At 40.9% G+C, this 22,184-nt stretch overlaps 1 protein-coding gene across 2 annotated transcripts in view; it reads right to left on the reverse strand.

Moving 5' to 3' along the window:
• Positions 1-466: 466 nt before the first annotated feature.
• Positions 467-22,184, reverse strand: part of rims2a (regulating synaptic membrane exocytosis 2a) — a 163,725-nt gene continuing 142,007 nt past the window's right edge. Inside the window, exons 28-33 of one of the 2 annotated variants that reach the window (XM_050046488.1) lie at positions 21,064-21,308; positions 5,562-5,703; positions 5,208-5,320; positions 3,535-3,636; positions 3,208-3,347; positions 467-3,082 (exon numbers count right to left, since the gene is read on the reverse strand). In XM_050046488.1, coding sequence (XP_049902445.1) covers positions 2,879-3,082; positions 3,208-3,347; positions 3,535-3,636; positions 5,208-5,320; positions 5,562-5,703; positions 21,064-21,308 — 946 coding nt within the window. In that variant the 3' untranslated portion in view covers positions 467-2,878. Of the gene's footprint in view, positions 3,083-3,207; positions 3,348-3,534; positions 3,637-5,207; positions 5,321-5,561; positions 5,704-8,473; positions 8,902-21,063; positions 21,309-22,184 lie in introns of those variants that run through there. The other variant, XM_050046487.1, reaches the window with a different exon arrangement.

A 22,184-nucleotide genomic window follows, 5' to 3' on the forward strand; every position in this document is an offset into this window, starting at 1 on the left:
AACTCCCCCACCTGAGATAAATTCATGAAGATAACTATCATAATTTGAACATGCTAGGCTACAGTTGGTTGCATAGTGTCTAAAGAATATGACCCTGATGATTCTTTAGGGTCTACAGATTTACAACATACATCTGGTATAACATGGAGCAATTGAGTAGATGTGGAAATTTCCCTGGTGTGGGAGACAAAAGATTACATTATGGGAATTGCAGGATTCAGGGTTTTTAGAGCTTGACCTATAAAGACAGTTAGGATTTTTCAATCTCTGCTATATTGATATTGACTATTATTTTATAGCTGCGACCAGGATAGTTTAGTGAGGATACTTTGACAGGGAGCCTGGGATCAAACCACAGATTTTCCAATACAGTACAGTACATACATACTTTTTCTGCAGTTTCTGTATGAAGCATGTTGTGTATGTATGTGTTAATCTTATCACCCAACACGTAGCATCAGTGTAATATCAATTTTTTATTTTTTAATTTGAAAAATAACTTACATAAATCTCTGTACTCAACCATACTTAACCAAGACATAGCCTTGGCATTAACACATTGCACCAAAAAGAGAAAATTAAAAGGCATTCAAAAGGATAAATAACATATGTCTTTGTCATCATGTGAGGCATTTTTCCTGTTCCAAAAGAGTCTATCAATCTATTCATGGTAGCTTGTTTATTCAAATTCTGACATCTAAAGGTATGTACAATGAAAATCAAAATGAAAATATATACTGTGGCTTGTTAAAGCGACAAGGTTTTCTTGGACATTAAAACGCGTTATCGTCATATGGAAAAGGAATAATGCCTCAGTTCAATTTCATTCAGACATACTGCAACTATAAGATTCATATACTTCCCAGACATGAGAAGTATTTATAATTACTAAAAATAGAAAATAAAAAATAAACTGGTCTTGGCTTTTAAATAAAACTAACAAAAATATAGTAAATTAATTTCATTTTCATTAAAACAAGAAAAAAACATTTTCTGTGGCAATATCCCTTATTTGAACTTTTGATTAGCTCATCTTCACAAACAGTGCCTGTAAAATTGAACCACAGCAACATACATCTCTTGCATGTTTGCTGCCTCTTGATTAGGTATAGACCTCTTGCTGTACCAATACAGATTATTTTTGCATGTTCGTCAACAATACTGAAATAAAATACACTTGCAATCACAACTGTTTCGTCAACCTCCATTAAATATAAAATATTTTCCTTGTCACTTTTTTTTCCTCAAAAACCTGAAAGAAAATATGACCTTGGGGGTGGAATGTTTTTTGATAAAACTTCAATAAGTGGCCCCAGAAGACCAAGAACTAATTTGTTGTAGAGTTCAATTTAAGGTGAGGGAGAAAAGTAATGAAGTTGACATGCACTGTACAAGAAACTGCAAAAATTCCAAATATCATCTTTATCAAAACATGCTGAGTTACTGTAAGGTGTGCCCAAGCCATGTTGCAGAAAATCCTTTTCAACATGCTTGTTAAACAAATCAAATCCAAAATAAAATACATACTGAAACAATACAGAACTGTAAATGAACCAACAGTCCTAAAATCTGGACAATATCAGGGGACTGAACGATGGTAGCAATGAATAGTACAATGAGAAGTACCCTGGGACAAGGAAGAAAAAGAGAAACATGTACAATTTGCACATAATGTTTATCTTTATAAGGCGTGAGCCTTTTACAATGAAATAAATCATTTACATTTATTTTCATTATCACTTTTTGTCACATAAACATTTTCTGTTAAATAGCTCCAAAAGTTTCCTTTAAGTTTCCCTTATCTGCATGTCTGCAAAACACAGACTCATGAATGGTCTAAAGAATGATAAACAATGTCTTTTTTTTTTTTAATCACGATGTTGCATTCACTCCCCTTGAAAACCATGCACTAGTGAAATTTATCTTTAAAAATAATATAAATTGTTGAAAATGGCTGATCTGTTTTATTTATTTTTCTTCATCTTTTTTTGCAAGTTGCAGCCTCAAGAAAATAATTTTCTTTTTCTTTTTTTAATTCAGCTAAATTTGTGTCCATGCAAATGAACTAAAAAGGAAAAAAAATATTTTTTTCTCATTTAATTTTCATACAATATATCAACAGAGAAAGAATGATGGTAGATTGTACATTTTTTTCATGGGGTTTGGATCGTTACTCTTTATTCTGGAGTGTTGATGGTAGCCACTTCAATATTGCCTCTGATTAACTTTGAAGTCTTTCTTGTGATTTAGCGGTACGGTTTGATTCAGTACATAAACCTAGAGTATGCGGGACATTTCTTTTGGGGTTTGGGGGAGTGTGGATACAAGCTGGGACACACCTCACCCAAAGCGATGGTCTCCAAAACTCCATCTACACAGCTAGGTCTGTTGGCGTGGCGTGACCAAGCATTTGGTTAGAAACACTGTCACCCCCTTCAGATACAAGTACACTGACATTAAAAGAAAAAAAAAGAAAAAAACAAATGAAAACAAAAAAAAAGAAAAGAAAGCAAAAACATTTATTTTTCATTCGAAAAGGGCTCCTGTAGAACTCATTTAGCGGTTCCCAGTACTGACCCCCATGGCTTCGAATTGGGTGAAAACCTGGAACTGACGGATTCCTCGTGCTAAGGAGTTCATTCCAGCTTCCTCCAAACAACAACAACAACACCCGGCAATCCCGGCCGCCAGGCGCTTGCAACACGCTTCGCCACGTGCACAATGTGCGCGACGTTTTTGCTCAAAACACAGGATCACGTTTTTTGCACCCCTAGAAACAGGCTCAGAAGACACAACATCAAGCATGCAGTGTAACCGGGGGGCGTGACCTGTAATCGCAACACTGGCTGCTACAACAACGCTATCAGTCCACACGCTGCTATGATCGAGAGAAACTGTCCAGTGAGGATTGGGAAGCTCTTCTTGTCAGTGGGGCCAGAGTAGGGTCCACCAATGAGGAAGGAGGAAAGAGCTTAAACCAGCCAATCACCATGTTGGACAGGTCCAGCTCGTCTAACAGTATCTGAACTGCTCCCATGAATGATTTATGGTCCATACGTCCATAGTCGCCCCAAACGATGACCTGCGGAGAAGAACACAGAAAAAGAAATGACTCAAAAGGATGAAACAAGTTTAAACAGTGAAAAGTTAAGTTTCAGTGAGGCTGATTCAGAGTTTCTACTCTCATTCCTGTGAGACCTTTCTTACCTGTAAAACCTTCCCTCCTGGACTCTCTTCAAACGGCAGTTGCTGCTGGTAAAGAGGATCCAAGGTTTTTCTTGCTACTTTTGTTTTCTTTTTGGCTATGCAGACTCCGTTTTCCAAAAGGTAGACCTTTACATATGGTGCTGAGAAGATAGGAGAGGAGGAAAGAGGAGAGTCAAGAAAATGTTACAACATGCATGACCTCTTAGTCTACTCCCACAGCCCTGAAGAAACATGCTATTTCATTCATTATATAACAACATTTACACTGGATTTCTGAGATAAGTGCTTAATTGGCTGTGACAATGACAGTGTGAGAGCTTAAATTACCTGGCAGTGCCTTGGAACCTGGTTTTCCCACAAGGCCACGGGCTCTGATGACCTCCACCTCCAGTGCTCCTTTCTTTTCCACCATACCAATCTGGATGTCACCTGAATAAAAAAAAAAAACACATAACTTTTAGCACACTACTGCATGCCTTACAAGATTATTAAAGGAATACTTCTCCCCACTGTATGTCATTTACTGGCCCCTTGTTTCGCTGAATTCGAGCTGCTGGTCGACCACTGCCTCAAAGTTTGTGTCATTGTGTGGATTTGGTGTTTTAAAGAGTTAGTTCAGATTCACTCAAGTCACGCAATAAAACAAATTATTGATTGAGACAGTAGCAGAACAGCAGCTCCCATGTTCAGCGAAGTAAAATTACTTTTTTTTAAGGGAGGCTGGCTTTGAAGAGAGCATATAAGCTTAACTTTCAGTTCAGTTCCCTGTCGTAAAGGGCTGTTTGTTTGGGAAGTACTCAGCATACGACTGGATAAATGAGACTTGGATTATACTGCACAAGCTGTGTGAAAGTTTGTGGCTAGAAGTCTTGATATAGTTTGGCTATTGTTCAATGCAGACCCCTGTGACTTCATCAAAGATTTTTTTTCATTTTTGGATTCTTTGTTCTTTGTTCATGTGAGAAAAGTGTTTTCTTCACAAATTCAATGTGACAGGGCAGAGTCCTGCACTGGGTCGGGTACCCGCAAAAACAGCTGATTTGCAGGTGGTTTTTGAAAAAATATTTTTTCCCGGGTTCGGATCTGGGTGGGAAAAATAACATGTGGGTCGGATCGCGGGTTTTAGATAAACACATCAGTCATTAGTTCGGTAAACTACAGATAACTATCTTGGTCATTATTTACTCTCTGAGGATCGCCTCCGCTATTTCGCAACGGTCATTGGTTCAGCTGTTGACACGCGTTTCACCATCTAATAACACAATTTGTGATTGGACGACAGAATCAACATGGCTGCCACCGTCTAACAAGCGCCGCTTCCAAAACAGTAAATAATTATTTAGGTATTTGAGAAATAAGTGGATAAAACGTACAACTATCACTTTATAATGTTTCTGAAGTGTTTCCCTGATGGATTACTTCTCTCCTCGATGGATTCTAAAAACACGTGACGGCTCGTAACTGCTGAACGTCGCTCTGGACAGAAAGTAAGTCTATTATTACACATGTAAAGTTCCTTTACATAGATTAAAAGTTTAAAAGCATTAAACGTAACAAACGAGTGCTTTTACACTCGTATGGGAGAAGAACACAGAGGGTTGATGATGGAGCTGAAGTCAGGTTTTTATTGTGAGAGCTGCTTCATTCAGGTCGTTGTTTACTTACTGGCACCTTAACTGTGGCGATATGCTGTTCAATATTCAGCCAATATGACCCAAAATGATTACTTTAAATCCGGGTTACGGGTCGGGCTGCGGGTCGTGTTTCAACGGGTCGGACCGGGTTGCAGTACTAATTGGCCTGATGCGCGGGTTTGCGGTTCAGGTGCGGGTTTGTACGTCGCCGGGTCGGGTCGGGGCGGATCTTGAAAACTGGACCCGTGCAGGACTCTGTGACAGGGTGAGTAATTGATATACAAATGGTCATTTCTACACGCAAAGAGCGATTCCAAGGATTACCATACTACCATATAAACGTGCTGAACAGATTCTTGTTCTCACCCATAGGTGGAGTAGCCAACGTCTGTCGTCCAACCAGCTGAGCAGGGCCAAGACCATCCAGAAAGTCACTGAACTGGGCATCTGAGGAGAGCCTCACACCAGGGAAGATGAGACTGAAACAGAGAAAGGCACACTGGTTACTACGGAGATGAAAAGACCAGTTTTGTTGATAAAAGACACCACTGTAGTTGAGCTAATGGCTGTAGCCAATTACATGTCATGAGGATTACCAAGAGTGAAGATGTGAGTAATCAAATCAAGTTTTGAATTATTCGCTGTGTATATACAAGCCGCTCCCAGTAAAATATACACACAGGAGCTTTTTGACTGTTCTAAGAATCTGAGTCTTCTTACTTTCCCTCGGAGCTGTAGCTGTTCATGCTGCCGTCTGTGGACTCCCGGCTGGCCTGCCGAGTCATCCTGCTCCTCATCTCCACCGCCAGGCCTGTTTCTGTACTTCTCTGGATCGTGCTACGTAACTTCTTACCTCCCGCTTCTGCACGCAGAATGACACACGCAAAGAAAGAGAGAGGGAGGGAGAGAAAGAGTGACAGAGTCCGTCAATCCATGACTTTGCATCATTTTGTGACTCATACAGCGAGTTGCACTCACATGGATTATTTCTGACATTCCTGCTCTTTCATCTGAAAAACCGTTCCAGAGGGAAAACAAAACACAAAGACTACTCTGTGAATGGAAATCAATCTGTGTAGCACAACGTGAGCATGGTTTATTTTGGGAAAGAACATGGCAATTTCACTGTGACAATCAGACAAGGGCACTCATTCAACGAGTGCAACAGAATCACGGCTCTTTGTGTATCTGTTGAACAGAGCAACGTGTGCAGCCCTCCTCTGCGCTGTGCTAGTGACTGCCTTCGGCGGTCTTGTGGGAGCCGTAGTGACTCCATGCTCCACCCATAAACATCTAGCGTCTGCCCCCCATCCTAGCTGATCCAAGACGACAGCTGACTCCAACCATTAGCCCTGCTGCTGCTCATCTCTACCCTGCCTTCCTGCGTGTGGGGCCACGTGGCTGCGCGTGTGGCAGACATACACATACTGTACCTACACAAAAGTATGAATGCTCCACCACTATAGACACACGCCTGGCAACGAGCACACACACACACAAACACACAGCTACACAAGTTATGTTTCATTTTAATACCCGTTAAGAGAAAGACTGGCATTTTCTCCATAAATCATCATACAGCAATCATGCTTAGGAGCTTAAAATGAAATCAGACACATTAATCACAGTATGTTAGTATTAGATACTTCACTTGATATTTAGCCATTTAGCTCTGTTAAACTGGTATGTTAGTACCTGGAATATATCAATGATCTCTAACCTTAAACATGAAATAGAGCATCGTGATGATCTACAGTAAGACTAATTTTACAACTTAACGAAGTATCATTGCACCTATTATAGTTATATAATTTCTTTTTTCGTATGTGCAAATGAAAAATGAGGGCATCATGTTATTTCCCAGAGGCCACATCATCACTGCAAAGCCAGAAGAAAGTAATAACATAGAGTTGCCGTCACTCCACCGTTTGCAGCCCCCAGGTGTAAAGTCTGGACAAACAGGGACTATCCATAGACCTTATGCAATTTTCACTTAATCATTTCCCATGAAAATGATGGATGAATCACATCTAGACTACAGCATTCCTAATCCAGCATCATCACTGGCCCGCTGTCTTCACTCTCCTCCCTTGTCACGTCAGAGACATGGCTGAGGAGGAGAGAGATGAACCTGAGCCTATCTAACACACACACACACAGGCATAAACAGACATGAAGCCTTTCAGCCTTGAAATCTCGGTTATTCAGCCACCGCCTCCTCTTCCTGCTCTTCACACTTTACAATAGGAGACGAAGCCACAGAGGTCGTCTCTGACGTCTGTAGCAAACTGCTGCTCAAAGACCTCTGACAATCAGTGGCCAGCCGGATGATATTAATGAACATTGAAAACGCAGCCAGCAAGAGAAATCTGATTTCCTGCTGGGCTGCACAAATTACAAGATGCACATGTTGTCATTTATACTGCTGATTAAAATCACAGGTACACAGCCCATACTGTGATATGGGTGATCTTGCATCGACTAAAGACTGCTGATTTTTTTCTCACTGCAAATTATAATGAATTGATCAATTAACACACTGTGGTATAGACTCCAAAATTCCCATACAAACATTTCACATACATATGTACCTATATTATGGCCCAAAATACACCTATAGCTGCATTTAACGTGGTGGCAGATGAGGTAAATGTGCCAAAGACGGGAGTATTATCAACACAGATAGGAGGGTGTGCAGCCAAGCACTTTTGTAAAGTATCTGGCAACATGAAGCAGCAGGGGCCTAAAAGTCAGACAAGCTGGCTTGTCACCAGAAGGTCACTGCCCTCAAATCTGAGCCCTGCCAGACAGGAAAAGACAATGACTATTCGAGCTGCTTGGTAGCCAACAGTGGGAGTGTGAGTACATACGTATGTGAGTGAAGCTGTAGCTAAAATAAAGCTGGCATGGTAAGGCAAAAAAAAAAAAAAGATAAGTACTATAAAAGAATAAATGTCCTGCATTTCAAATCCATGACCTATTCTATTTCTCTGTGAATAAATCCCCCTGTCACTAGAATAGCAAATGATAGAAGCATCATGAGAGGCACAAATATAAACATACAGTAGGCGTCATCACTACTGTTCAGGAAGCAACAGTCATAGAGCATGTTGTATTCTTAAGCTAAATAAACACTACCGCCCACAAGATATTAAACAATGATTCAGTCTAGCTACTTAATCCTTTGTTTTTATTCAGTCAGATTTAAAATCATCAAGGGGAAAGGAGATATTGACTAGCATGAATGGAGTATGTCAGCTGACTGGTTCCTATAACCATTCATGCTAACACCACCACCGGCAGCAGTAGCAACAGAAGCAGTATGTATATTTCACAACAAACTGCTGGCCTGAATGATAAAGGCATAGATATTAACTTTTAATTCATGATGTTGCACACAGTACACACAGCACAAACAACACATTATTATCCTAACTGAAGTACACTCTCATCTTAATTAAACTAATTACATCTCTCAGCCCGCCCCAGCTCTCCCTATGATCAATACCTCTGCATCTTCCCACTAATCCTAAATCCATCTTCTCCCTGTCTGCCACCCCTCAGTTTAAACAGCTCTGCTGCGCCCCCAGTCAGCAACCACTGCTGGGACATTACCCCAGATGTCATCTTACCTCCGTCCTCCTCATCGAAGGAGTTCATGCAGGGGAAATAGACAGCCAGTGCTTCAAATGATGCAGACAGGCTCATCTTGCTCTGGGAGCGCTGGATCCGCATCCCAGGAGCCGCAGCAGAGGTATCGTGCCCCTGCCTGCCCATGGTGACCAGTGGCCGTCCTTCTCAATGCGGTGAATCGAATGCACTAGACGTCAGCTTTGCCTTTTCTAGCTGATCCTACTGGTAAAGGTTTTGAAATCAATTCAAATCTAATCTGTTTGATAAATTCCTAAGTCCAGTAGTAGGAGACTCTATGTCGTAGGAGACTGGGTCTGTGCTATCATCTAGTCTGTCCTTAAATGCTCTGCAGAATGCATCTTAGGGAGAGCTTCAGATAAATGTTGCTTCAGTAGCTGAGTCTTGTGCCGTCTGGGTCTGACGCTCCTACTGCACCTCTTTCTTCAGGGGGGGAGGGGAGAGAGCTGCATCGCGCGCCACCAATCAGAGAGCCAGGCTGCTCAGGCGCACCTCGGCTGGCTCTGCGGGTGAACAAGCTCTACCCAGAGATACTGAGCCCTCCCTCCCCACTTCGTTTCTCACCAATTTTTTTTAACCTCTCCTTTTATCATTTGCTTTCTCCTTTTCATCCCTCTGCTTGCTGCGTTGGTTCTTTTGTGCTAGTCACCACTGTTATTCCTTTCTCTCCATCCCCTGTCCCACCATCCCTCCCTCTCCCCATCTTATCCACAAAGGCTGTGAAAACAAGCTGTCATTAGGTCTGCCAACAGCCCTGCTCCACGGTGAGAGGGCCTCAGCCACATGGCCGACACTCAAAGCTCACGTGCCAAACTGTGCTAGTTTATTTTTCTGTCATTTTTAACCACCATAACACAGCTGTGCTGTGTGCATTCGGAGAAATTCACTTTGCTTTTGCAGGTTGTTTACACAGTTGCTGAGAGTGTGAAGTGGACGATCATATTCACATATGAAGATTTCATCCGTCTTCTCTCCACAACCCCTGTGACATAAGATATGTTGTGTTACAAGAACTTTGTTTTCCCCTGATTAATCATAAACGATACTTTCAAACAATCAGACAACTCTTTGTTTGAATTAGAGTCAGACTTCTTTAAACATGAACCCTTTTTCAGTCAGTTTCTACTATTTGTGGACACCCGAGGTCAGCCTATTTTAAACAGTCCAGAGCAGAAAGCTACAACAGTGGTGCTGAGAGAAAAGAATTCTTCACAGGTGGTCCCTGAAATACTGATAAATCTGCTACTGGCATAGGGTGTGAGTAACACATAAAGCAAATGTATAGCTTTAAACTAAACTTCAGCCCCTCTATCCACTGTAACTACTGCAGCTTGTTAAAAAATGAAGTGAAACCGTGCTGCTTTGACACATTGCCAGAGAACCAACTGTGGTGCTTTTGTTCTGAACATATGTGTCTGGCAGAATAGGCACAGTACAGGACAATTATGGTCCTTCTCTGCATCATCATAAATATAGCAAGCTCCCTGTGGTGTTATAGCCGAGGCAAAAGTTCCACCCTAAGAGACACTGCAACCTACTTCCACGAAGAAGCCTCTTAATGCATGGTGTCCCTTTGCAGATTTCATCTAGGTCAGCACAGTCAAAAACAACACTTCACATTTGTAGCTAGGGGGAAACTGGACAAACACACACAGTTACAACACAAACAATTGGGTCATTTCTATAATGGGTCCTATAACAGTCTTTCTTTATGAAAGGATATCATTAAGGGTTCCTGCTAACTCAGACAGTCACGTTGACCTGCAGATTGTCTAGATTTTACTGGATCAAAAACAAGGCTCATTTAAAGAAGTTGAGAGAATAATGTATGTTTTGTAAGTTATAGCGATACTTGCAGTGTGGCTCTAGGGATGGCAGAGTCATTGTGTTGCTCTCACCAGACTGAAACATCTCGACAAGTATTGGTTGGATTGCCATGGCATTTTGCACAGTCAGTCATGGCCCCTCAGAGGATGAAGGTAAGTGACTGTGGAGATCCTGTGACCTTTCTTGTAGCACCATCAGATTGACATTGTTGAGTTTGAGTGACATGTCTTTACAACTACTGGGTAAAATGCAGATATTCAAGGACCCCAGAAAATGAATCCCAATAACTCTGGCAATCTGTCAGATGGGTTTCCAAAATATTTGGTACCCATATTCATGTTCCCCTCTAGGATGAATTGTAATAATTTTGTTGAGCCCTTAACTTTTTATCCAGAGCCATCATCTGTTCAAAATTTGAATTTATTTGTCCAGTACTTGGTGGTACTTGACCAAGAACTGCAAACCCAATTCCTGTTATCCTCTCCTCTACTGTGTGTTAAGTGCTAATTAGTAAATTTCTGCACTGTCATTGTGAATGTACTGCCATGTTGGTTTTCCAAGTCCTACAAGTATGGCCTGACAATCTGATTGTTTTTAACAACAGAGTGGACGGTGTCTCTAACAGGTTTTCTGTTTAATGATATTCCACTCTACAGATGGATTTATTATCATTATCAAAGGTTTTCATTGCTACTTTAAAATACCTATATCTTAATCATAACCTCAACACACTTTCATTGTTTTGACTGAGTTTTTATGATCTACCATTAGTAATAAAATTATGAGGATGTCTAAGATTTAATAAGACAATTGTGTAGTTATAAATCTTTCACTGGGCTCTTCGAGGTACACAATCTTCTGCCTGCTAATTCTTTGTTAAATTGTAAATATTAATTGGTTGTTGCTGTGAGCCAGCCAACAACAATAAATTATCAGTACCTGATGAAAATTAAATAGCAAAAGAAGATTTTTTCCATATCTTTTTCTATGAACTGCCTTTTGTCCAAGCCAGCCTTGTTTGGCCAAAATGATAACCAGAAGCACCTAAGAAAATGTTCATCTCTCCTCTGTCTAAGTCCCAGCTAATGTGTCATTGCAAACGTGGTGACAGTAGATTCACGAGGCATTGACTGTGACACCACGTTGGGCACGTGTTGTTTGTTTCAACTTTTGCACTTTTGCAGTTTATTCTTACCCATCCTCTGTACAATAACAGAGAGAGATACAGGCATCGGTGTGATATACCTGACACCTAACACATAACAGTCGAAGAAAAATAATTATGGTTAATTGTAGTTACATCTGTTCAGAACTGCAGGTGGATTCTGAAAATAGCTTGTACATCACATGGAAAAAACACTTTTAATTGCCAGATACTTAATATTATCAACAAATTAAAAACCCAGTTATTAAACATTGAGCATTTCAAAAAAGTTCAAAACTTTGCCTGAAGAAAAGTAAGAATAAAGCTCAACATTTTAGGCCATGTGGGGATCTCTCTGATTTCCCAAAAGCATGACTAGTACAGACTAACATTAAAGCACACAGTGCAACATACCTAGACTAACTATGACAAACCTACATGACAGTGACCACACCACTGGAAATCACAAGCACCTCAGAAGTCAGGAATCTGAACAACCCTGCCAATTCTACTACAACAACAAAAGAGTGTAATATCCCAGAAGTCATATGTAAGGTCCGTCTGGCAGGCGGCAAGGATCACAGCCGGAAGCCTTCGGAAGTCTTTCTGATTGATGATCCCAGGCCGGGCCAAGCGTCAGAGAGCGACTCTGGCCCTACACACTGTAAACACAGCTTAATGGAGGACTCTAACCCTGGCACTCACATGCACGGATGCAAGCAAACACACTTTGAGCACTTAAATGCGGACACACCAGGACACGCACCACTACACGCGCAAACGTAGGCAATCATGCTCTCTCTTCTCTTAGTTTACATTCCCTCCTGCCTACCTTGATACAGGCCAGTCCTGCAGTCTGGAAGTGCAGTTTCCCCTCTTGTGTCTGGCTCAAATCTGATGAGCATTGTAAAGGGAAATAGCTTTAATTACAAAATAGGATATGATATCACCTCTGAGCTTCTAGTCTCACTTTACAATTCATTAAAGCTGCATTCATAGACTTTTGGCCACTTTGACACCTTAAAAAGTTATGGCTAACATGCTAGTCATCAGTTACCTACTGTACTTCTATACTTAAATACCCAGCAGAAATGCAGCAACATTAGAATGTAGTCATGTCCGTGTTCACCTGAAGAATGTGAGTCCAAGATTTACTGTTTTGTTTTTTTTTGTTTTTAGCTCTTTTTGGTCTCCTCCAACTCCGAAGAATATCATAATACACTGGAATCTTTAACTTCCTGAATGTTCATCTGTCCTTACCAGCTAGTTGCTCATTTTGTCTGTGTAATGTTTGGTACAAGAAAGTAGCCTGAAATCCAGTTGTCAGATTATTTTGCTGGAAAAATGTTGTGTATGGAGGTAAATACGAGCAGTGACACTTAAAAAAAAAAGTAAAATAAAAAAAAATAAAAGAGCTTAAAGAGGCTAAAAGCTTCACAGAGCTGCAGGATTCTAGTCCTCCTTTTGTCACCAGATTCAACATCTTCTCCCAGAGACACCTTCTGATTCAGTGTATAATACATTTTTTTTATCAATACAGTTTTAAATGTTGTATGCTTTGTTAATGCAATTGAAGAGAAATTAGATTCAGTCTTGACGATATAATGGCTCACGTGTCATACAATAAAAGACTTCACATTCAAGCATGTATACACACTGTGTCCTGACATTCATTTCACACCTTCACTGAAAAGGTTCACACCTTTAGTGGAGGGTACGAGGTAAGAGAGGCATATTTGAAATGTGAAGTGCAGGAGGTATAACAGTTGGAACAGTGTGTCCCCTGGCTGCCTCCTGCCTCTCAGTGGTGCAAACACTGAAAGTATAACAGATGGAGAGCTAACAAGAGAGAGAAAGGGGATCTAAATACTGCCAAGCCTTATATGTGCACATGAAAAACCCTGATAGAAACTACTGACATCACCACAGCTGATTTTTTTCTTACAGTCACAACAAACTAGTGTGATATGTAGAAACTTCCCTTGTGCGTGAAATTTGCACACAAACATGTCACCCTGGTATGATTACTTCTTATACTGAAAGAGGAAATAAGCATCTTTTTAACCATTCCTTTGAAGAGCAGAAACATCATGCTCACGCTTCATGACTACACCGACCACAGTATTTTTCTCACCGCATGTCTCATCAGGCTTCCTCTTTGACTGACAGCTTTAAAGGGGTGCTGTCAGCGTTTAAAGACAACACAGTCATTTGAGGAAGTCGTATTTTTAGCAGCAGTCAAAAATCTAAAAATGAATGGAAATCCATTTTTAGTCCAGTTCAGAAATATGGCATGAATGTACTCTACTGAAATGTGGGACAGAACTATACAACTGTGTCCAAGGCTCAGACTCAGGCAAAGGAGACATATGGCTGTGGAGCATGAGCCACACTGCAGGCAGAAAACAAAGAGCAGCTGGTGGAGCACGGCAGCGTTTAGAAGATGAATCAACAGCTTGAAGCTGAGCTCATGGAGATATATATATGTATAAGTATGTACTGTATTAAAGTGATATTCCACCCAAAAATGTATCTTTTTAGCATTAAACTGCTGTCTTGAAATGCATCAGTGAAATAGTTTGTCCTCCATGCGGTCTGCTAAATTTCATTCATACTGAATTCTGACATGATCTGTTTAACGGAATATATATCAGAAAACAACACAACATGGTCATGAATATTACCACAGTGCTAAAAAAGAGGACATTGTAAAAAGGATGATGTGTGCTCTTAGCTGTTCAAAAATGAATCACTACACTTCAGTGAAGTCTTTTCAACAGCAGCAACAATAGTGTTTCTTATCATTTGGCAATACTGAGTTTGCAGCAACATCAGCAAAGAACAGAGTTGTGCTTCCACACATGTACTCATCTTCATCTTCATTTCCACAGCTTGCTGCGTTACTGTACATGTATACCCAGGGTTAACATCAGTAGATCTTGCATTTTCCTTGGATCAAAGCTAAATTATGCTCCTGCATAATTACCACAACATAGAAAAAAACATCTTCAAAACAAGAACATTGCTTAATTTCTTAGTACAAAGCACAGTGTCTGCTAAGAGACACATCATGTGCTGCTCTGTGTGAAAAAAATTGATTTAGTCCACCAACACTGATTCACATTATAGCTCGTGAATAAATATAAAGTCATCAGTAATTCTAACACGACACTTTCAATAGAACCATTTCAGATACAGATTGAGTCTAAGATTAACCTGTGATTCAAATACCATGAAAAGTGTACTTCATTTCTGTGCACAGTGAAGTAGCTACAGAGAGCAATATCTTAAAAATGTGTTGAGGGAACTAAATTGCTTTTGATTAAAAAAAAAAAAAAAAGTAAAAAATAATAAGCATACCCTTGTCTTTAGCGGCTGTCAGCTCTGCCACTGTAAAGCCTGACAGTGAAATATTAAATACATATTAAAGGCAAAAAAGCTAGCTCATATTTTACTACTTTGCTTCACTCTCAGTCAACTGCAAGGCTTAAGGCTACTACATCTACATGATGACAAAATGCAACCAAAACGGTCTCATGTTTAATGCTGACCTAATGTGTTTAGATTATGCTGCAGGTGCACAGCATCTGGGACAGGATGTACAGTAACCATAGAAACAGATACCCTACCTCTGCAAACCAAGGCCCTTTGTTGCATTTACATGACGCACTGTATAGAGTAAATTGGTGCATCCAATAGCATCTTACTATTGGATGAAGGCTTTAAGTATAATACATTATGATTAAACTTAGCCATTAGTGTAAATGCCAGCAGTGTTAGTCTCAAAGCTGTAAAATAAATGCACCAGAACACACAGACACTTGACCAGACATGGTAGATGGCTCAGGCTATAAGAAGAAAATGCCAAATGCCAGACCTCAGATTGACAGTTAACATCACAATATAACTGAAGGATATAACAACCACAAACATGCTGATGTCTGCACAATGCAGTTTTAACATCACACTACAGGGCCATTTATGAGTCAGAGGAAAATATTATCACAAAGATTTTGTGCATCAAGGTTACTTGTTCTGCTGTGATGTATTTTTGGTATATGGCAGTGGCTTCATTAATAGGAGGTACAAAAGCTCAGCTCCTACAATGTACCCACACATATTTAGGTCACTGCAGAGATGGCTCGTCTTAGAGCTCAGGCTGATTAACAGCTGTAAGTCCTCCACAGAATTGTTTTAATAGAGATGGAGGGAGAAAACTGGAGGAGAGGGGAAGACAGAGAGGATGAGATATTTTAGAGCTAATGGAAGACATGAATGAGAGAAGACAAGGTGAAATGACAAAGGGAGGGAAGGAGAGAGAAGGGAAATAATGACAGGGAGATACAAATGTCAGTTAGGAGGGAATGAGAGAATAAGTGAGGTAGAAGGCGGGATGGGGGGGAAAGCAGTGGGGCACTGGTGTCCAGCCTCAGCTGTACCTGTGCTACTGTGTTCCTTTCATGAATCATCCTGAGAGCAGCATGTCTGCTCTGGCCCCCTGGGAGATTAATTAGCAGCCTCAGCTAGCGGAGGAGCTGCTGATATAGGCACTGAACCCAACTCAGAAGATAAATTACCTCGGCTGAAAGCTCAAAGTTCAGCTTTTTTACAACATACAAAACAGTCTGTCTTGGAGGTCCAAAACTACGTCAATATCTGGTGTAAGTGAGAGAGGAGTTTGAGAGGAGGGGGCAGCCAGTGCACTGCTCTCTCTCATGTATACATTTGGCTATTCTGGGCATAGTCAGTCACATTAAGTGGCATACACATGCCCTCATTTATTGAGGGAACATTTAACTCTTAGTAAAGTTAAACATTTATCTAGAGCACAGTAAATCTTGGATCATACAGTTTGACTCTTAAGGTATAAAATAGCTGCAGAACATACATGTAACCATCACTGACAGTTTCTTAGCAGTGTGGTTTGAGCTGTCAGGGAATGCCTCAATGCTTAATCAAATCTAATCAAACCTTTTCTTTTCCTACAAGCAAAAGTAGGACAATGATTCAACAGCTTGCTTACAGGTTACTTTTAGAATCAATGCTATGGCAACATGCGGTGCCTTCTCTTCAATAATGAGTGAACTGTCCTCATTTAATTCTATAACAGATACACTTGCAGCTGGTCCAAAAAGTGAGCTTCTTTCAGGGTCAGATACAGTAGAGAAAAGTAGGACACAAGAAGAGACACACTAATACTCAAGGCTGAACACAAGGGAACAGGAAACTAGATGGTTCCATCAATGAATTATCCCACAGATTCAGAATCCTCCCAAGTGATTCCATCTTTTTCTTATTTTTATATCCCTGTGGGCAATCTCGCCTGTTTATGTCTATTAGGGTCCAATTTCTTGTATTACCTGCACTGTTCACCTCCTCAGCCTTAATAGTGAGAGGCTGGTGCTGAGTTGTAAAGTGTGCTGTCGATTATGTTTCTGGGACACGATCAGGCATCTTAGACAGAGGCCATTACTGTATGGGGTAAACTGCGAAAATGTATTATGAGGTGGAATGTTACTAGCTGTGATGTAAAGATGGTAGTAAAAATAGCTTAATAATTTTGCAATATTGTAAAAGAGAGAAAGCCCTCTTATTGCTTTTCCACCATGCAACTCATATGTAAAAACAGAGAAGATCACCCCACACACACACCACAAGAATGGGGGGATATACATTTCTAAGAAGAAAAGCGCACTCAGCAGAGGGCAGATCTCAGCCATGTGTGTCTGGGGTCTTGTGGGCGTGGTACGGGGAGGAGAGGGCAGGCTGTGTGTCCAGCGAATAAGCATGACTGTTGGGGAAAGATGGGGAGACAACTTGCAGGTTAATTTATCAAAGTGTAGCCACAGGCTATATGGAGACAAACCTCAGACCAAATGTCCAATATAACCCCTCCAAACCCCCCTCTCCAAAACCAAGAGGTGTTGAATCTCACTCAGTTGTCTTGTTTTCTATGGATGTCATTTCCACACTAAGACCAAAATGTGGTCTGCAACAGGCTGGGTAAGGCTTGTTTTCAACCTAGCCAAATATCAGCAATGCCTTTTGATATGTGATTTTGTTGATTACTTACAGCTCCCACCAGCCAGTTGTGATTGGGTGAGAACTCAGCAGTCAATGAGGGTATAAAACAGAGCGAATAAGGTTAAATAAGGTTTTTCAACAATTACGAATAACCACAACCATGAGAGGTCCTTGAGCTACAGTCATGAATGGGCACAAAAGGTAACTGATAATTGGTCCAGTATTATACAAGATTAGCTGCAAACAGACAGATAGACACGTGGATAAGCACTTTTTTTTTTTAGGCAATATGTGTATCTAATGTGCTTGAAAAAATTATAATAATGATGTTTTATATTAAATATATTACATAAATAATTAATCATTATTATGCAAAATGAAATGTAGTTGTTTAAAATGAAAAAACAATAGGCACCTTTAAGCAACAAACATAAGATGGCACCACAGCCAGTGATGATTCACAGTAAAACTGAACTGAAAATTTGAACAGCAGGTCAATACTGTAAAATGCTGACAACATCTTCATCAGCATCCCTTTTTACGACAGCCTTCCCACTGAGAATATATAGCACAGATAGTAAATGCAGCGGAATTAATAGACAGAGAAATCAGGCCTATTTTTCAGATGCCAATCACAAGGAAAACACACGAAGAAAAGCACAGATTAATGTATGGAGATGGATTTTCAATAAGCCTGCAAGATTCGATTGTTACTGTGTGGTTTTGGCTGAGTCAGGTTGTGTAGCAGCAGTTTGGTTGGGCTGTATTGGGAATAAAGCGGCTCTCTATTGAGCTTAAAACATAATGTACCAGGGACCAGAGGACTGCTGACTGGTGGATGGGACAATTGAGCGTAATCAATCAAATTGATGTTTCAGCTTGCTCATGATGACCAACGTTAACACCAATAACAGGCACGTGCATGAGCTTAACATTTTCAAAATGTGTTTTTCTAAAATTGTTTAAGTGAATATCAAAGCCAATGTAAATGCACTGAGCACTGACTGTGAAACTTTTCTGTTGCTCAGGAAAAATTATTATAATCAGTTAATGTCTTCTTAGGAGAGATAACATCTAATTTATTTCTGATTAAAAAGTTTAAATTAAATAATTTCTTGAACATATGGTAACTTTCTCTATCACGGGGCGTCGGTGGCTTAGTGGTAGAGCAGGCATCCCATGTACAAGGCTGTTGCCGTAGCGGCCCGCGTTCAACCCCAGCCTGTGGCCCTTTGCTGCATGTCTCTCCCTCTCTCTCTCCCCCTTTCACACTTCACTATCCTATCAATTAAAGGCAAAAAATGCCCTAAAAAATATATATATCTTTAAAAAAAACAAAAAAAAAAACGTTCTCTATCACAGGTGTGTTTGCGCCCCTGTTTGAGTATATGATTAGTCAAAGCTACGTACACTCAATAATAAACCAGTCACAGTTAGAGTCACCATTCGGCATCTGAATGCACATGTAGGAGGACACGTAAAGTCTCCTCTCTCTTGTCCGTTGTTTGCTCTGTACTGCCCCCTTGCACTCAGTCTCAAGTCTTGTTATGGCATTATAGACTTCTGTGCAGTTTACAAAATGAAGCAGTTGTGACTGTTCATACACTACAAACATAATTCAGACTGTGATACATTTGTATTTCCTGAAAAATCAAGTGCCTGAAGGGACAAAACCAGCCGTTCAAGTCCAGAGCTGCAAACAGAGTACACACTACTCAAGGCCGGCCACCTGGGAGCACATCCATTCCATCTGACTAACCTGTGTTTGTCAAAGCCAGAGTCGTACTGCTTGGCTGATCTGCCCGGCTGATCTGCCCATCCCCCCACCAGCACTTGGCAGTGCACACAAACTGTCGAGCAGTCTCTTAAAATCGACCATCCTTTGAATGCACCCTTCAAGCGGGTGATGAGCCTCTCAGGATAACACACTAAGTAGGGCAAAAGGCAGCTTGGCAGTGTTTGTGCTGGTGCAGAACCAAATACAGATCTCGGGAATATAGAAAGGCAGATGTATGCACGCACTCACAAAATCCATCTGATGCACTTAGAAGCACAGAGTGAAATATTAATAGCTCCAGGAGATTCAGTCTGCTCACTTTGTGCTGTGTCTGCATGGGGAAAGAGTGTGTGCATGTGTGTGTGTAACTTTTTCCCAGGATTGTGTGAAACTGTTCAAATGGGTATCTTAAAATAAAAATCGGAACAAATGTCAGTTGGTTTTTGTCTGTTCCCAAAAGTAGACTCCAGAAGAGTTGTCTTATTTAGCAACATAACCATCATTACTAGTCAACAACACAAGGTTTGAAGAACTGCTTCACAATGCAGTTACTGAACAGGAACAGTTACTTCTATCCTCTAGCAGCCACATCTATATAAACCATATCTACATGCCACAAAAAACTGCTGACTAACATATTAATATTATTAAAGACTAGAGATGATTAACCCACGGAGATACAGCAGCAGCTCATGTGCCGATCAAATCACGAGCCAGGGGGGCAGTGCAGTGCCACGTGAGCACACCGCCTCACTCTCACTCTCTTGCTCATCTCACCTCACCATACATCTTTTCTACAACCATCCCTCAACTGCCACGCTATCAAGCCAGTGTCATCAGAGAGTGCTGATGGGAAGAAGTAATTATTGACCACTTCAAGGTTGAACAAACAAGATGAAAAGGCCCTCAATGCTTACACATGCACCAGAGAGCTGTGGCTGCAGAGGGGAAGTGGACCAATCCACTGACCTTCTCATGACACGTCTCTCCATCAGAGACAGTGTTGCATGCCACCTGCTAGGCTGTATTTTCACACTGCCTGGCGCCAGCTAATGCAGCTCAACCCTTCTCAAATGGTTATTGAGCGTTTTTGAAAAGAAAGTACACTAGAAAAAAAAATTTAAGAGTGAAAAAAGTAATAGCCCGTGTATTATTTTTTCACTGCAGAATAATACATATTGTTGCATTCGGCTAAAGGAAAATAGGTTTGAACCCACACAACACATCCATTCCCACAAAACACATCCATTCTTGTCTATATCTCACATGTGCACACACTCTCACATGCAATCACAGAAACCAATACAAAAAACAGCATACACAGTGTGAGGTAGTGTTTTACACTGGAAAAGAGTCAAAAGAGCGTCACAACATAAAGAAAGGTGACAAAACCCGACCTGTGACAAGCAAGTCATCAATGTGGCAAAAAGTGCAAAGCAGTTTTACCACAACACAACTGCAGCAGTGTAATAAGAAAGAAAAAAAAACAGAAGTGAGGAAGACAGAGAGAGGAATTCCCAGGAGAGTTGTTACCTAGAAGAAAGAGAGAAAAGAGTATAACAATTATCATACTGTTGTCTTTATCTCTAGAAAATGACTGTGCAGTGTCCAAAAGCCCTTTGAGATAAAAAGCAGGGAAGAGGACTTGCTACAGGAGAGAGAGAGGGCTGCAGTATTAGAACTCCACATTCAGAACAGAAAACATCAAAGAAACCCACACAGACAGAACAAGAGGCCACGGGACAGATGCACATATGAACATACATACAGTACACTGGCCGTGCACTTGGATGCCCTACCTGTTTGGCTGAGCTGAGAGGTGCTCCGGCTCTTGCGCGACATGCCAACCATGGCCTGCATTTTGGCACCAATGCTGGAGCGCCTCTTCTTGTCGTCAGTGCCTACCGTGCCAACCGCCGTGTCCGACTGGCTACCATCCGTCTTCTCCAGGTTGCACATGTCGCCACTGATGCTTGTGCTCTTGGTCATGTTCATCCCGCCCGACGAGCCCATCTGCCTGTTTTTCATTTTGGATGCAAAGTCACTGTCAGCCACCACCATTGACAGGGGGGCAGGCGAGGACAGAGAAGAGAGAGGACAGGGCAGAGGAGAGAGGAGGCCAGCGGAGGAGATGTGAAAGGAGAGATGATGGAAGAGGTAACAGGAGGAGAGGACAGAAGAGGAGAGAAGAGAGGACAGGAGAGGGACAGGAGAGAAGGCGTGGGGTGAAAAGGAGAGAAGGACAGAGTTCAGGTACAGGAGTTCATGACTTACAGTATAGCTGAGTTTAGGGCTTAAAGTGGATGTAATGTATATCGTGAAAGATTATTAATACTGTATTTAGCTCTTTACATCTTTGTGCACTAACTAAAGTATTTTTGTCATTTTGACTTCTGACATTTGTTTGTTAGGTCTTTATATTTTCAGTAGTGTCACTGTACTACCAGATTTCTTATTTGCTATGTAGTTAGTCATTTCATATAGTGTGCACTATGAGTGAGATTTGAACTGTGTGAGTGAGTGAGTGACATATACAATCATTATGTTAAGGTGAGTGCACACAAAATTAGTGCTTGAATTTCCATTTTCTGAGCATTTAAGGGAGTTCATGTTGGCCAAAGAACTGAGACTGAAAATTAATTCTTGATCTAAGTGGGATAGAAGCCAAAGCCTGAAAACAAATGCTGACGGTGGGATTGTTTTTCCAACTGCTGTTTACAAGTTCATGAATAAAAGGTACCCTGTGGAGATTTCTTGTGAGACAATAAAAAGTTTCCGTTTACATTCAGTGTTACTCAACACACTGTGAGTTTCTTTAAGGTCTAATAAATGTGTTAGACCGTCTTCACTTCCTGCATTTCCTGCACATGCATTTCCTTCCTCACAAACTACGTGACAACCTTTATTCTCAAAGGTTTGT

This window comes from Epinephelus moara, chromosome 6, assembly GCF_006386435.1.
Source record: "Epinephelus moara isolate mb chromosome 6, YSFRI_EMoa_1.0, whole genome shotgun sequence".
In the NCBI taxonomy this organism is placed as follows: Eukaryota; Metazoa; Chordata; class Actinopteri; order Perciformes; family Serranidae; genus Epinephelus; species Epinephelus moara.